The sequence below is a fragment of the Anser brachyrhynchus genome (genome assembly GCF_964034855.1).
Source record: "Anser brachyrhynchus genome assembly, chromosome: 1".
NCBI lineage: Eukaryota > Metazoa > Chordata > Aves > Anseriformes > Anatidae > Anser > Anser brachyrhynchus.
In genome coordinates, this window is record NC_137694.1 from 185,167,962 (window position 1) to 185,182,552 (window position 14,591).

The following is a 14,591-nucleotide window of genomic DNA, read 5'->3' on the forward strand; positions in this document are numbered from 1 at the left end:
GTACTTAGTGTTAGGTCGGAGGTTGGACTCGATGATCTTGAGGTCTCTTCCAACCTAGAAATCTGTGATACTGTGATACTGTGATCTAATACATGTCATATCTTACACAGATATTTTTAAAGATTAGCACATTTGAGTCTAATAATCCTCTTCTTTCTATAATGATGTCCTGGTAATTCCAGAATTGATCTAGACTCAGCCCCACCTCATTCTAAGCACCTAAGTGAGAGGTACTCACATTCACAGCCTTCTTGCTCTCAGTTTTCAAGGACAAAGACAGGCAATTCCAGAAGGTTTGCCAGCATAATAAGCACACAGGAGGAGAGGTGGAATGGAACACCCACCACAGTGAGTACAACCTGAGATCTAGAAGCATTGCCTTCTACTCACTGATTATTCAGGAAGCCTATGTGACCTAACTCAAACCAGATGGAAGATGTAAAAGAAAATGTTTTTGGTTTATTTTAATGTTATCTTAATGATTTTTTTTTTTTTACTGCTGCTGAAAAAGAATCCTTGTGCACTGTTTATTCATGTAGTCACAGACAAACATAAAAATGCCTAAATCCTAAATTAGTTAGCCTCATATTCCAGTGTGTTTTTCACACTTTTTGAGGCATGTATCTTCAATGAAAGACACATTCTGTATGGTTACTCATCCTAGGAAACAAATCCTTACAAATGTTTTGAAAGCTCATTTCCTGTAAGCTGTGTTAGTAGCTCCCCAGGGGAAGTAGCAAAGCCAGGCTACTAACAGGGAAAGCATTGTATTTCGCAGGTCATGGCTGGAAAACACAGCTCTTTGACTGGGGCTCACTTACAGCAGATCTTTAATCTGGTAATCACTCTGGAGAGAGACCACTGCAAATTTAATGGTTCCTCTTTCGGAAATAAGAGGAGTTTCTTAAAGAGTTTTTTTGTTCAGACCCACAGATTTCAATGGCGTGAAGTTACAATAATCGGAGGAGAAAGGTTAGAAGCTTTAGTCCTAGGTTTCTTGCACAGAAATGAAATCTTTGTCTTGCTTTTGTACTTAGACAGTCAGGAGCGTATATCAACTACAGCACTAGGCAGTAATCAAACAGGAAAACAAACACACTTCTCACGCTGTTAGAAATAGGTCTATCAGAAAATCAATGAGATAGCATGAAAATGTTTATTTCCAAGGGGGCTTTTGTTTTTAAAATGATATCTTTACAAACTACTTTAGATCAACATGGTAAAAGAGTATAGTGTTTGCAAGATATGCAAAGTGCCACAATCCATTTGGGTTGCCAGTGCAAATAATGTGGAAGACAGGGTAGGTAGGAAAAAACATAGAAGAGGACAGTCTTTTGTGCTGACACCAGCATAAGCCTCAATACTGAAGTGATTTTCAGTGATTAGTATTTTCAGTGAGACATACATGTATTCCCAGGACAGAAATAACAGAAAAACAAAACAAACAAACAAAAAAAAAACCACCAAAAACATGACCCGCCACTCTGCCACATAGATATTGAAGTTAGGAGAAGCAGTTGTTAAAGCTGAACATATGCGTGATCTTTTCCAGTGGTGTTTAACTTCTTCTCTCTAAAAACTTTTTCCTTCTTGGTTTCCATGCCCAGTACAAACAAGGCAACAATGTGACCATTTTGAGTTGCCAGAGCTATTAGAAATCTATAGTTGTAATACTGAAGCTCCAAAACAATGCTTTGTAAGTTAACCAGCTTGTTCTGGTGCAGTCTAGACATGCTAGTGAGTTCAAAGGAATGAGCCCTGTTTGCTGACACAGATAATTAGCTTAGACCTAACAACAGACAAACAGGGCCACATTTCCTCTGGACTTGATCTGGTTCAACCCAGATAATCCACATGCCGCTAGACAATGCTTACTTGCATTTCAGTATCACAGTTAGCATTAATTGATGGCGCTGGGGTTAGTCTGTATTTAGCATGGGAGACTCCACCCTTCAGAATGTGAAGTAGGTGAGCTGCAGATAGATTAGTTAAGAACAAGAGTTCCATTAGCCAGAAGAAACATCCATTTACTGTTTAATAGAAGCAAAGATTAACCTCTGTAGTCTCTCCCATATATTCATGTTAATGGCAGCAAAAGAAAAGCTAAGAAGAACTGTTCAATTTAAATAGTTTATATTATTATGAAAAGGGACTTCAACATCTGAAACTTGGTAGCACCACTCTACAGCTATTTACACATACTTGAAGCTATGCAATCAACTGAGTTTGCATTTAGCACAATGAATTTAATTTGCCAAGTCATTTATTTTTGTGGAATGCTGTAGAAGCAGGGGTCAAGATTACAGTCAAAGCTCAATTCTAGATCAGGTACCTACTGTGCAAATGCCAATAGCTTTTTATTTGATGTGGTCAAAACAGATTACTTTTCAAACTCAGATGTTGTAATCTTAAGAGCTTTCATCCTCTTAGCACTGTTGTCATGACTATTGTAATCAAAAAGTAAATTAACCTCAGAATCAAAATTACCAGTCACAGACAAATTGCCACAAACATTATCTCAAGGAAATAATGTCTGCATTTCCATTTATCTCAACAGACCATTTCTGCCCAGCATCTTAGAATATTTTTTTAAAGGATACTGAAAACATTATAATATCTAAAATGAAAAACTTTAATGAAGGCAAGCTTTACCAGATCCAGTTCTATTTTCCAAGAAAAACACACAGAATTTTTTAATCCACAAAGATAATGCCATACATTGACTGTACTGTTTCATTCATGAATTACTCTCATTTTATACAACTTAATCCAGTAATTCCAGAAAAGTGTGTATCAAGATCAATATCTGCTATGACCAACATTATATATGATTCATTTTTAATTAATTTTTGATATATGCTACTTCATTGTAGCAAACATGAACTTTCTCTTTCTGCATCCAGGTTTCAGTTTCTCTACACACAGTACCATCACAAGACTGCCTTACTGCCTTAGGAGGCCTGGAATCCACATCTAATCCCCCTGCCACATGAATGAGTTAAAAACAAGTGTGAACATAGAAGCACAGTGGAGGAAGTAGACTACAGCTCTGGCTGCAGGACTGAGGGCTGCATAAAGGTGTCTGTAGCGATACACCATCTCTGGTCATGTACTCTACTTTTCTTGGCAGTCCCACACCTGCTGCAAGGACATACTGCAGTATACTTTGAAGCTGGAAGAACTGAGCTAATTCTGATTTTCCTTGATGTCAAGTTGCAATTGTAATGGTTCAATAACAATTAGATGAGCTAGAGTATACATGAATTGGGGACAATAAGTACATCTGAGACTGTTAAGACATGCCACAGCTCAACTCTTTCAACATGTGCACCTTTAACCTGAAGATGAAAATTTCAATAATTATTTAACTACTGTGTACAAGATAGTAATGAACAGTCTTAAGTTGTCTCTCAGCTATAACTGGCATTCCAGGAGAAAAGCTTACCATTGCAAGTGACCTTCTCTTGGAAGCAATTCATCTACCTTGGTTGGTTTGCTGAGAAACACTTACCCTTCCAAAATACTGAATTCGTGTGTATGTGAAAAATGTAATAGTAGTAGAAGTATTGTTACGCTCATTGCATACATCACCTAAAGGCCTTAATATCAGGACTTCGGGGTCACACCCAAAAATGATTGTATTGACTGCAGCAAACATCTGACTTTTATACACATTTTTTCTACTATTAGACCTCCTACAGAGCACGAAACCAGTTCAGATTCTTCTGCATGTTTTATTTTCAGAAAGAGAGATTATTTTTGTATAAGAGGTCCGGGAAATGGTATCACTAACAAATTCTCAGCAAACTGATGCAACAGAGACAGGCAGATAAATGGGAAGCCTTGGCAGTAGTATTTAAATATGCCACACACAAGGTACCTCACAGCTAGGCCAAGCGAGAAGGAGCTCAGAGTCTGTGATTCTTATGCAAGATAACAAATAAGGACTCCTACAAATAGAAATGGAAGGAGAAGCCAAGCAGCATTTTAGAAATCAACTGAGAAAGATACGGTATGTAGCTATTTCTAAATATGTTTTTCCTATTTTAATCAAGTAATTAATTTACTTCTGGGTCTTGCAGAAAAAGCAAGCTGTAAAAAAGGTTTGAGTGTAACAAGTATGTTTACAAAAACAGAGGTCTTACAAGAAGAATATTTTGAATTTTGTTCTTCCAAGGCATGTTCCCACACCTACACTCATATCAAGAAACATAACCACAAAATTGCAATAGCTCATTCTACAAATGCTTTCTTTGTAATATCTTGTAACATCATCCACCTAAATCATGATCATGATTTTAAAGCTCAAAACCATAACAATGACAATTATGTTTTCTCCCTAGCTGAGATTTCAACTAGTTAGCAAGTAGTAGTAGTCTAGCTTTTGAATGATATACCTGCATTTTATTGCTTAGTAATGAAAGCTGATAAGAGGATGGCAAGGAAACTGTGGCCATTCAATAGCAAAGACAGAATTTCTGGCCTCTTAAAAGTAATTGCATGCTGAATATGGGTGAGGTCCTACACAATGAAAACAATTAACCTTTGCGAAAAAGAATGTATCAATATCCTAAACACCAAAATAAAGCCAAATTATGCATTTTCTGAGACAAATTTTTAACCAAATGAATTACAAACATGAATCCTATTGAAGTAGCAAATGTGTATGGTTTCATTGAAGAACAAATGAAGAAGGGAGGTATTATTATTAGAATTACTTTTATTACAAATGGTGCACAGAAGAGGAATAGCATAACCAAGAAATGTAAAAGGCACCGTTTACCACATGGCTGTTGTTATTTGACTATCACTTCAGGCACAGCTTGTACCACATTTTAAAAAGAAAGTTATAATTCTCTCCATTCTTGTGGATAGCTATTACATTTGTTCTTCTGCCTATATATATACACCGATTTTTCTGGATTGGAGACAGTTTCACCATATTAGAAGACAGCCTAATAAAGACTGTCCCAATTGCACCTTTATCATTCAGTCACAATCCTAGCTTGCTTAACTGGCAGAAACAATTCCTTCCAGGCTTTTCTGCCCAAATACAATGAAAACACAGCTGGCCCAATGAGATCTGAGAAGAAAAATATAACAGAGACCTTCCATGCTCTGTGTATCGGAGCTAACACTAAGGATGGGACTCAGCAGAGAAGACATAACAGAAATGAATATAAAACAACAGCCAGAGCTGTAATGACAAAAAATGGACCCTGCTGTTAAAAGTTCTTAAATTCTCTCCTTTGGACTTCTGACCCTGTATGTATGGGAGAGAGGAGAAAAGAGTGGCCTGATGGACGGTACTCTGAGATAATTTGAGTTAATCCCTTGAGAATTTACACATTCAAAAGGAGAACTGGTTACTGTGTTACTCAGCATCCTTTGGGTCTTCAAAGACTAATGAGTAAAATGGCAAAGTCTCAATACAAGGAACATCAGAGAAAGCAAGATGATCTGAAGAAACCTTAGGAAAACTGAATTCATCAAGATATCCTACACAACTTGATTACCCAAATCTTAAACACACTAAGCACTTACCAGGACACTAAATTAACTCCTTGCAATTGCAAGCAACTAAGAAAAAATGCTTAATTTAGAATGATTTTCTAGGCATTCAATATATTTTCAGTCTATAATAAATAAAAGATCTGCAATATGAAGACCAAAGCCATAAAAATAAAACATGCTACACGAAGACAGAATGAGATTTTCAAAGTACTCCTGAGTGAACTGTTATAACACAACAATCCATTAGCCTCCCTGGAAAACAACAGCATGTGTAAGAACATCAGCTCATTTAACTCATTCTAGATTTAACATAAAGTATAATTTTCTACAGTTCATACAATTTTTAACTTTCTGCTTATTAACTATTTTATGTGCTTTCAGTACACAACTTAAAAGCTGTCCTCTATTTCAACACTCTCCTAGGAAAAAATACTGTAATTCACATAAAATTGTAGTAACACATATATAAACTAATCATTTAAGAACCTACAGCAGCGAAGGCTTAAATATATGCTTCTCTAGCAGCTGAGTCCTCTGTCCTAAAGGAACCATCTGAAATAGATCACAGAATCATTTGGTTTGGAAGGGACCTTAAAGATTACCCAATTCCAACCCCTCTGCCATGGGCAGGGACACCTCCCACCAGACCAGGTTGCCCAAAGCCCCATCCAGCCTGGCCTTGAACACCTCCAGGGATGGGGCATCCACAGCTTCTCTGGGAAACCTCTGCCAATGCCTCAGCATCTTCAGAGTAAAGACTCTCTTCCCTGTATCTAGTCCAAATCTACCCTCTTTTAGTTTAAAGCTGTTAGGGCTTGTCCTATCACTACACTCCCTGACAAAGAGTCCCTCCCTATCTCTCCTGTAGGCCCCTTTAGGTACTGGAAGGCCGCTGTAAGGTCTCCCCAGAGCCTTCTCTTCTCTAGGCTGAACAACCACAACTCCCTCAGCCTCCCTTCATAGGAGAGGTGCTCCAGTCCTCTGACCATCTTTGGGGCTGTGACATCTGAAGATACGACAAAGTACTGTCTGGAGGTCATGCTTTATCCTCCTTACCTATCAAAGGAACCTAAATCTTAAGGTTAGACTATATACATAGTTGTTAAGCAGCTAAGTGAAGATGATATTAATTCAACATCTGTAGTTCATATATGTATAATGCATGACTGTGTGCCTGCATACACAGATATAATAAACTGTCAGCATCAGATGATGTTAGAAAAATATCAATGTGCCTCGTTCCCTCTTTAAAATGTCCTACTCTAAGATATGAAACTAATTTATTTCTGTGATAGAGAGCAAACAGACTAAAATTTTAAGGCTGTCACTGTAAATTAAACGTTTTTTACTCTGTTGAACTGGTAATAATAAAAAACTAGAAGTAGAGAAAACTGGGAGTATAACATGTCATAAATAGGCTGTCTTCCACTCTTCCCCTCGATTAGTTGCCAATTTGGCCATTTTCCACAGATTGAGGAAAGAGGAGGGGTCACATAGAGATTTTACCTAATGAGAGGACAAAAGAAATTGAAAGCTGCTCAGAAGTGCCAGAAGCATCAGACCCAGGGGCACCATAAAAACAGAAAAGGAAGTAGTCAAAAATATCTGTACAGAGCACAAATAATAACTAATTTGTAATTTTAGTCATCTCTGGAAACAGGTGAAGGATACTTGGCCAAATCATGAGTCCAGTCCATAAAATAAGATTAGGCATGCTCTGCCAATAGTGTTTGGGTTGTAATTAAATTGGACAAATAGACTGGAAGATATTGACTGTGAAGATCAACCAGCCACTTGTTCAATTTAAGGTTAGGGCATACCTATGGTCAATGAGAAAAAGACACACTTGAATGCTTGCCTTGAAGACCAGTGGAAGTAAGGAGATTCTAGATAACCTTGTGAGATAAGGATGTCCCTCAGAAAAAAAAATGTTAATAATAGAATATTGAATTATCATCAGCTGGAAATTTGGCTCAGTGCACACTGAAAATCAGCTTACACTGTTTGCCTACCAGGACACTTAATACAAAACATAGATTTATAATGTAGCATTGCACTGCTGACTTTTTGCCTCTTTTCAGGCTACTGACAGTAAATATCAACGTGACCTCTACTGTCTGGCAAGTTGGACAAGTACTAGTGGCTATCAATTTCCATAACGTGGTGTATAGCACCGATCTCCACAACGTGGTGTAAGGATTTCCAGTGTTCATTTATCTGTAGGGGGAGTGACAGCAAGAAAGAAATCCCCAGAAGACTAAAGAATTTATCTGTTCTGTTTGACCTCTAACACTGGCCTTCTGCATTGTCATGACTGGGTCATATCATCATCCAGTCTTCTCAGCTATAAAATGTTCCCACATAGTGCTATCCTCTATCACATGGATGATATAAATGATCACTTCAGCCGAGTAGGTATAAAGAAAATGGAAAGCAAATCTCTATCATAAATCTGAGTCCCTTGCCTTCCCAGCCTTGATGTAGAAATGTCAAGAAGAAATATGAATGGCTGCTTGCCCATCTAATGTGAATGAAGTGGAACAAATGTATTTAATGTACTTCCTGCTGTGAACAGCATGAGGCTTCAACAATTCCACTAAGGAAAGAAGACTGTTTCTCAGCCCGGCAATAAGACTGTGTGCTCTCATGGCAACACTAAATACAGTAGCATGGAATTAAAATCACTTGGGAAGACAGCCACTGATAAAAAACTTGAAACAAACAAAATAATTGCAAGTATTCTCCTCTTAGCTGTAAACTTTGAGTTCTGCATTCATTACACCTTTTCTGGTTTCAAAATGTGATTACAAACCAAAAGTTTAAAATTAGTACACAATCAAAAAAAAAAAAAAAAAGAGAAAGTAAGAAAAAGTCCAAATCAGCAACCCAGAAATCAAACATTTGACTAGGAGACAGAAGAACTTTTGATGACAAGCCTTTCTGCAGGGACTAGGGCATTTTGCATCAGAGTAGTTGCACACCATACAGCAACACTCTCAGTGTTGCTCTCTGTTTAAGAGATTTCATTTCAATAGTGGATTTTTTTTAAAATCAGAATTATTTTATGAATCACAAATAATGGTGTATCACTGTTGTTTAATGGTATTTCATAGTAGAAGCTGTTTTAAGACAAAAGTAGGAAAAAAATACTGCTTTCATACCCATCAGCATTTATGACATTGTTATAAATAGAAAATTAGATTTCTAAAGGTAGGTTTATATCTACTGTCAGAAATTCTTGTACTCAGATGAACCATGTACCCGAGGTGATTGATCTCAAAAGCTGATATACTTCTCCCAGGATGAGATGGTTCCTGGGAGTACAGCTCTCTTTTCATTAACCATAGAAGGAACCTAACATAACTTGCTTGCATGAGATGTCTCAATGGATAGATAGATAACTAATATCAAATGAGCTTACTAACCGCCCCCCCCCCCCCCCCGAAGTGGATGATTTACATAGGTCTTTCCCCTCAGTGTTTTTCTTTCAGTGCTTCGTAATCTCTGACTCCAACAGATCTATGTTTTTATTTTTAGTGCGTAACCTGTAGCAACACATGTAACTTTGAGTCTATTTCCATGCACAACTTACTTTGTTGTGTACTCCATTGACTTAATCTTTTGACATTTTTACCTGGACCTAGACAAGCTTGAGAAGTGGGCCACGTGAACATAATGAGGTTCAAGTCTAAGTGTAAGTATTTGAAGAAATCACAACTTAATAATATGCTGTCACATTTGTCCAAAGAAACTTTGTTAATTAGAAAATTAATTTAAACAAACAAACAATAATATATCAGCAGATGTGAAGTAAAAAGACTAATGTGGACTACAGAATTTATTAGTTATAATGTTATAATAATAACATTACTATAGCTTATAGACATACTATACGTGCTATAGCTTTTGTTCACTTCTATCTTACACTTTTTCTAAATTAAGTTTGCATTTGGTACGTGATCTGTTACTTTACATGAACTGTTACTTCAAACTGTTGTATTCATTAATGTTATCTGATTACTCAAATAGGCTACAGAGAAAACAAAGTCACCTCTGTTATAACAGAGGATTACATGTGAGAAGTTTCAGGTAGACTGAGTATGATGCAATTAGATGGGTGTCAACTTCCTGCCTTTAAGAGCTACCTTTTATATCCTTAACAAGGGAGAAATCACTGTGCTGATAATAACAGTCTCATTTGGCACCACACTTTCCAGAGAGTACTGTACGACATAATTTCTCACATCAGTCTTTAGGAAATATGACAGCTTAACAATAGATGATTTATGGCCTCAAAGAGAGGACTAAAACAGATCCTTGGTTTTCCTTTCACAGAAATTACAGTTGAGATGTCACCATCTGACCTCCATGCATAAATAAGGGCAACTGTCACAGGAAACATTTTTGCTACCACTCCTAGAGCTGCCACGCCAGTGCTGGAGACACTGAAGGACAGGCTTAAGGCTGTAATAATATTTATGCATGCTTTCCGAAGAAGTTGATGAATCAGTAGTGTGCTGATTCTATTCTTCCTTAGCCACAGAACTCTAATTCATGATGAGAAATGTCTCTTCCAAAGCAACACTACTGTCTTTTGATTATTTTTTTTAAAGACATAGGAAGTATACGTGGATACTTCTAGGCAGAATATCAATGCAGCATCAAATACAAAGGAATATAACCTGCCTCTTATCAGCTGCTACGTGGTTTCTGGTTCAGCACTTCTAATCTGGCCCTTTAGAGCATAACAATCAATGGGCCTGATGGCTTTGTAGACACAACCTCAAAATCACACGTATAAGGGTGCCCATGCCACATGATATTTTGTGTTACACCTGTTACTGTGGTAGAATGGAAAGGCACATCTCCTCACTCCCAGTTTGCTCATGTGACTTTTTTCAAATCATAAAAATTCAATACTAAATAATACAAAAACAAACTAGCTCTCTAATACTATTTTCACATATCTTGATGGAAGCAGCATGTGTTTTAACCACCAGGAGTGAGTACAAAAATCCAAATTCTACATGACGGTTTGAGTGTGAATCTACTTTTAGGTCCTGTCCTGGAATACGAATAAATATCACTTTACTACATTATGTCTTACCATCATCCTTGTCAGGTACAATTGTAATTCGAGTGCTTGCAAATTCTGTACCAATTCTTCCACCCATCGGCATGCTCAGCAGAACATCAAAGGTCTCAGCCTCTTCATACAAGGAATCATCTATGATGACTACCCGACACATTTTTTCTCGTTCATCTTTGTCAAAACGTAGAACACTGTTGTGATCCTCAGGTCTCGATATGTAGTCGGAGTATGAAAGTACAGAGGTTGGAGCAGTGCCAGATGCTGTTCCTGTGGCATAAAAGGAAAACGGTCACTACACAAACCCTGGCTATTATAATCAGCTGAGCAATATTATTTTATACCCATTTTTTCAAGCAAGTAAGGGCATGGACAACCACTGCAGTGCTTTTAATTCTCACCACTTTCAAATATTAGAAGTCACATATAAAAATCTTGCAAAAAGATAAAAAAACAGATCTCTTTAACCTCATAATAACAGGCAGGTATTTGGAACATGATCACTTTTTGTCTATATTTAATAAGACTGTAAGACAGATTGCAAAGATGAATACATTTCCAATTGAGACTGAAGATGAAGTCATTAACATAATTTCATTATGCAATATATGGACCAATTCTTTTTGCTTTTCTGTCTCTTTTCCACTTTCACTTCTTTTTCTATTGTAGATTCTGTTACCTTGTTGGGTGTAACAGATAACCATCAGTTCCTGGCTCACGTCTCCACTTCTTCTGACTGGAATAAATAACTCACCAACATCTTCTTCAATAGTATACGTGGACTGAGGAATAAAAACAGTTGATTCTGCAAAGGACAAACACATTTATTTATGTAGATTTATGGCCTCAGAAAGTCACCTGTGAAATAGCTAGAAGCATTTTAGCGTAAGCTTTGCAATCCACTGCTACTCATGGCATTTCCCCTCCAGTTAATCTTTTGGCGTATGAACATATTGCCAATCCAGTTCTGGAACAGTTCTTACCATCTCCTGGATCAATAATCTCCACTGTGGATACATCTGGAAATTCCAGAACTGCCATGACAGGCTCAGAAAGAACAATTTGAAAAGACTCAGACTGTTCATGTTCACCGTCACTCAAAATCCGTACTCGCCATGTAGCTAAGGTTTGGCCAGGATTAAACTGCACCTGCTTCTGTGCTTTTCCTCTGAAGTCTTTATCTTTCTTGGCAGTACCATCTCTGGTGCTAATACCTGCCAAAATCAAAGATTCAGGTCATTAAAAACACCACTTGTATTTTTCTCTCACTACATCATCTTAAAACAAAAAGAAAAAAAAAAGCTTATTTTTTCACAACAATTCTTTTTGTTGCTGAATCAATTTTATATTGGTGTCACACATAGCGGAGAAAGCCTCAATTAATATTATGAAGACAGGGTTAGCCAATCCAAAACTAACTCCTAGAAAAGCTAAATTCTCTAAGCAGATTATCAAGTTTCCATTTTTCAGTAATTCACCTATGCATGACCAAAAATACCAACAGATTTTGTTTCTGCCTTTACCGTTTTGGGTTCTCTTCTGTTCCATATTATCTAAATAACATGTTACCTGAAACCCATGATAATATTTATTTCTCTTAGAAAAAATAAAACACACCTGGGAAGTCCAGCCTTCAAGGGGAAAGCTAAGGAAAACACAAAGACACAAAGAGGTAAACCATAGGGAACACAGATGATAGAAGATGTAAAATTTGAGCCATTGTGGTCATGGTCATTTCCACTACAGTAAGCACTTTTCCTTTTTTTTTTTTTTTAATGATTATCCATTGTAATTAATTTATAATTATCCTGTGTAATTATAATATTTATGAATTTTCAGTGTTTGCATAATGATGATCATTAAACTCAAACTTTTCAACTCAAGTCAAGTTGAAAATGCAAAGCCACGGGATAAAATCCAGTACAGCTCCTCCCACCTAGACCTTACAGCCTCAGGATCCAGGCTGCTCTGAAATGGCTTTTTGTTGGTGTTTCCCTCCCAGTTTAAGGCTGTCTGACAGCCTTTTGTGTTCTTTCTGCTTAGTAATTCCATTTTGCGGGATTAAGGTAGTCAACCAGAGGCAAGTTATTTCAACTGTCTTGTCAGATCTTTTGCTCTGAGTCAGTTCAGTTCAGAAACTGAATTTGAATCCATAGGTAGAAAATTATGTAAACTCTTTAAAAGGCAGAAGTCAAACCAGTATCTGTTAATCGGTAACAGTAGTTAATTTAAACCACACATCCTTAACTTTGTGTTTCATTCATCTCTCTTATTCTTTTACTTTCTCTTAAAGAAATATCTATCAAATGTGATAATGCAATCTTTTTTCACCTTTTCACTCCCCAGACACTGCAAACAGCTTTCAACACCTCCTGTATCAGCCTGAACTGACTGCCAACATTGACTGAAGAAAATGAGCCTACTGCTTTTAGCTGCTAACCAGACCGGCTCACAATGCCCTGAAAATGATGTATGTTTATTGCTGCCTTTCTGGTTGCTACAGCCGTACTTTCTCATTACAGGGAAAATAAAATCTGGATGGGAACTGTAGTCTATGAAAAAAATACAACAACAGTATCAACCTTAGATATCTGATCATAAAATAATCCTTGATTGTACACGTGATGAGTAAATATTGCCATTCATTAAAACTTACCACTTTACTCATGGATTAGTTAAAATCTGTACTAGTCTTCTAATTAACCTGTGTGCTACAGGTTAATTGCTGTTTATAGATGATGTACATATATGTATACACATAAATACATACACAAGTGTATGAAAGGTGGCATGGAAGGATGTTCAATCCTTTTAGAATACCTCTTGGCAAGAAGCAGACATCAACATCTCAGCCTTTTTATGTTAGTTTGTGGGAAAATACTGGCCTTGTCATCTATTTATAGGAGACCCTTTAGGCTGTGAAGCTAACGAGATTTCTGAAGACACAAAAGTACTTTGGAAATTAGGATTATAGATGTATTTGCTTCTTTAAAAATATACTTTAAAATCTTTATCATTCCAGTATTTTTAATATTGGGCTTGGACAATAAAAATGACAATATTCAGTAGTGTCAAATGCATTCCTTTAAGAGATCTATTTCATGAAGAATTCCTGAATTTATCTTACAAAAAAAAAAAAAAGGAGTAAAGATTCCACACTGAGAAACCTGTCCAATTTAAGTTCTGTGATATTTCTTATGCGTTTTCTCATAAACTATTTTTAATTGTAAATATTTTAATTTTCTTCCAATTAATTAAAAGCATTCCACAGGCTGCTGACTTTCTTCAGTGCTTGCTGTTTTCCACGGCATGGAGGTAAATCAGCTAGAGGAACTCTGACTTAAATTTTTATATAGGACAATCACTTCTTTGTTCTGATATAATTTCATGCTAATTTGGGATATATACAACATTGCCAGCATTTCAAAATACTGCACATTGAGAAGGCGTATAGCAAGACTACATTTCACTCTTTTCTGTTTTAAGGATGTCCTCCTGAGTAACAGACCCTTGTGTATCTTCCAAATTGGGTCCACAAACATTTCATTACCTGAAGTCACAAACTTGTTCTGCTAGCGAATAAATAGTTTGTTACAAACACAGACTAAAGCATGAGATGTGAAGATATGATTGTACCATAAAAACACTTATATTTCTAAACACTTCTAAGTGTATACATGAATAAAAGAATAACTTGTTGCACTATTCTTATTTCATTATGTTTTATGATTTTAATTTTACATTTTTATATTTATAATCAACTAAATACTTAAAATATAAATTACTAAAATACTTTCAAAAATTCAGTCCAAACAGCAAAATTATTTCCAGGGAAGAAGCATTCTGGAGAACTAATTAGAATAACGTGCTGTGGTGAACTTCAGTTTCATATTGATTAACCAGTCTTGCTTACATGATCCTCTTCTGATATTGAAGCCAACAGAAATTTTCATGTTTCAAATCAAAGAAGGAAGGACCAGGTCTTGGA

General features: G+C 36.5%; 1 protein-coding gene and 1 long non-coding RNA gene across 2 annotated transcripts in view; one reads left to right on the forward strand and one right to left on the reverse strand.

Moving 5' to 3' along the window:
* FREM2 (FRAS1 related extracellular matrix 2) overlaps positions 1–14,591 on the reverse strand; it is a 129,832-nt gene that overhangs the window by 41,378 nt on the left and 73,863 nt on the right. The window contains exons 4-6 of the mRNA XM_080603807.1: positions 11,587–11,817; positions 11,283–11,408; positions 10,622–10,873 (exon numbers count right to left, since the gene is read on the reverse strand). Coding sequence (XP_080459933.1) covers positions 10,622–10,873; positions 11,283–11,408; positions 11,587–11,817 — 609 coding nt within the window. The remainder of the gene's footprint in view (positions 1–10,621; positions 10,874–11,282; positions 11,409–11,586; positions 11,818–14,591) is intronic.
* LOC308199520 lies at positions 90–13,769 on the forward strand. Its single transcript, XR_013954695.1, has 3 exons — positions 90–9,208; positions 12,205–12,348; positions 12,950–13,769. It is a non-coding gene; the product is annotated as an uncharacterized lncRNA (long non-coding RNA).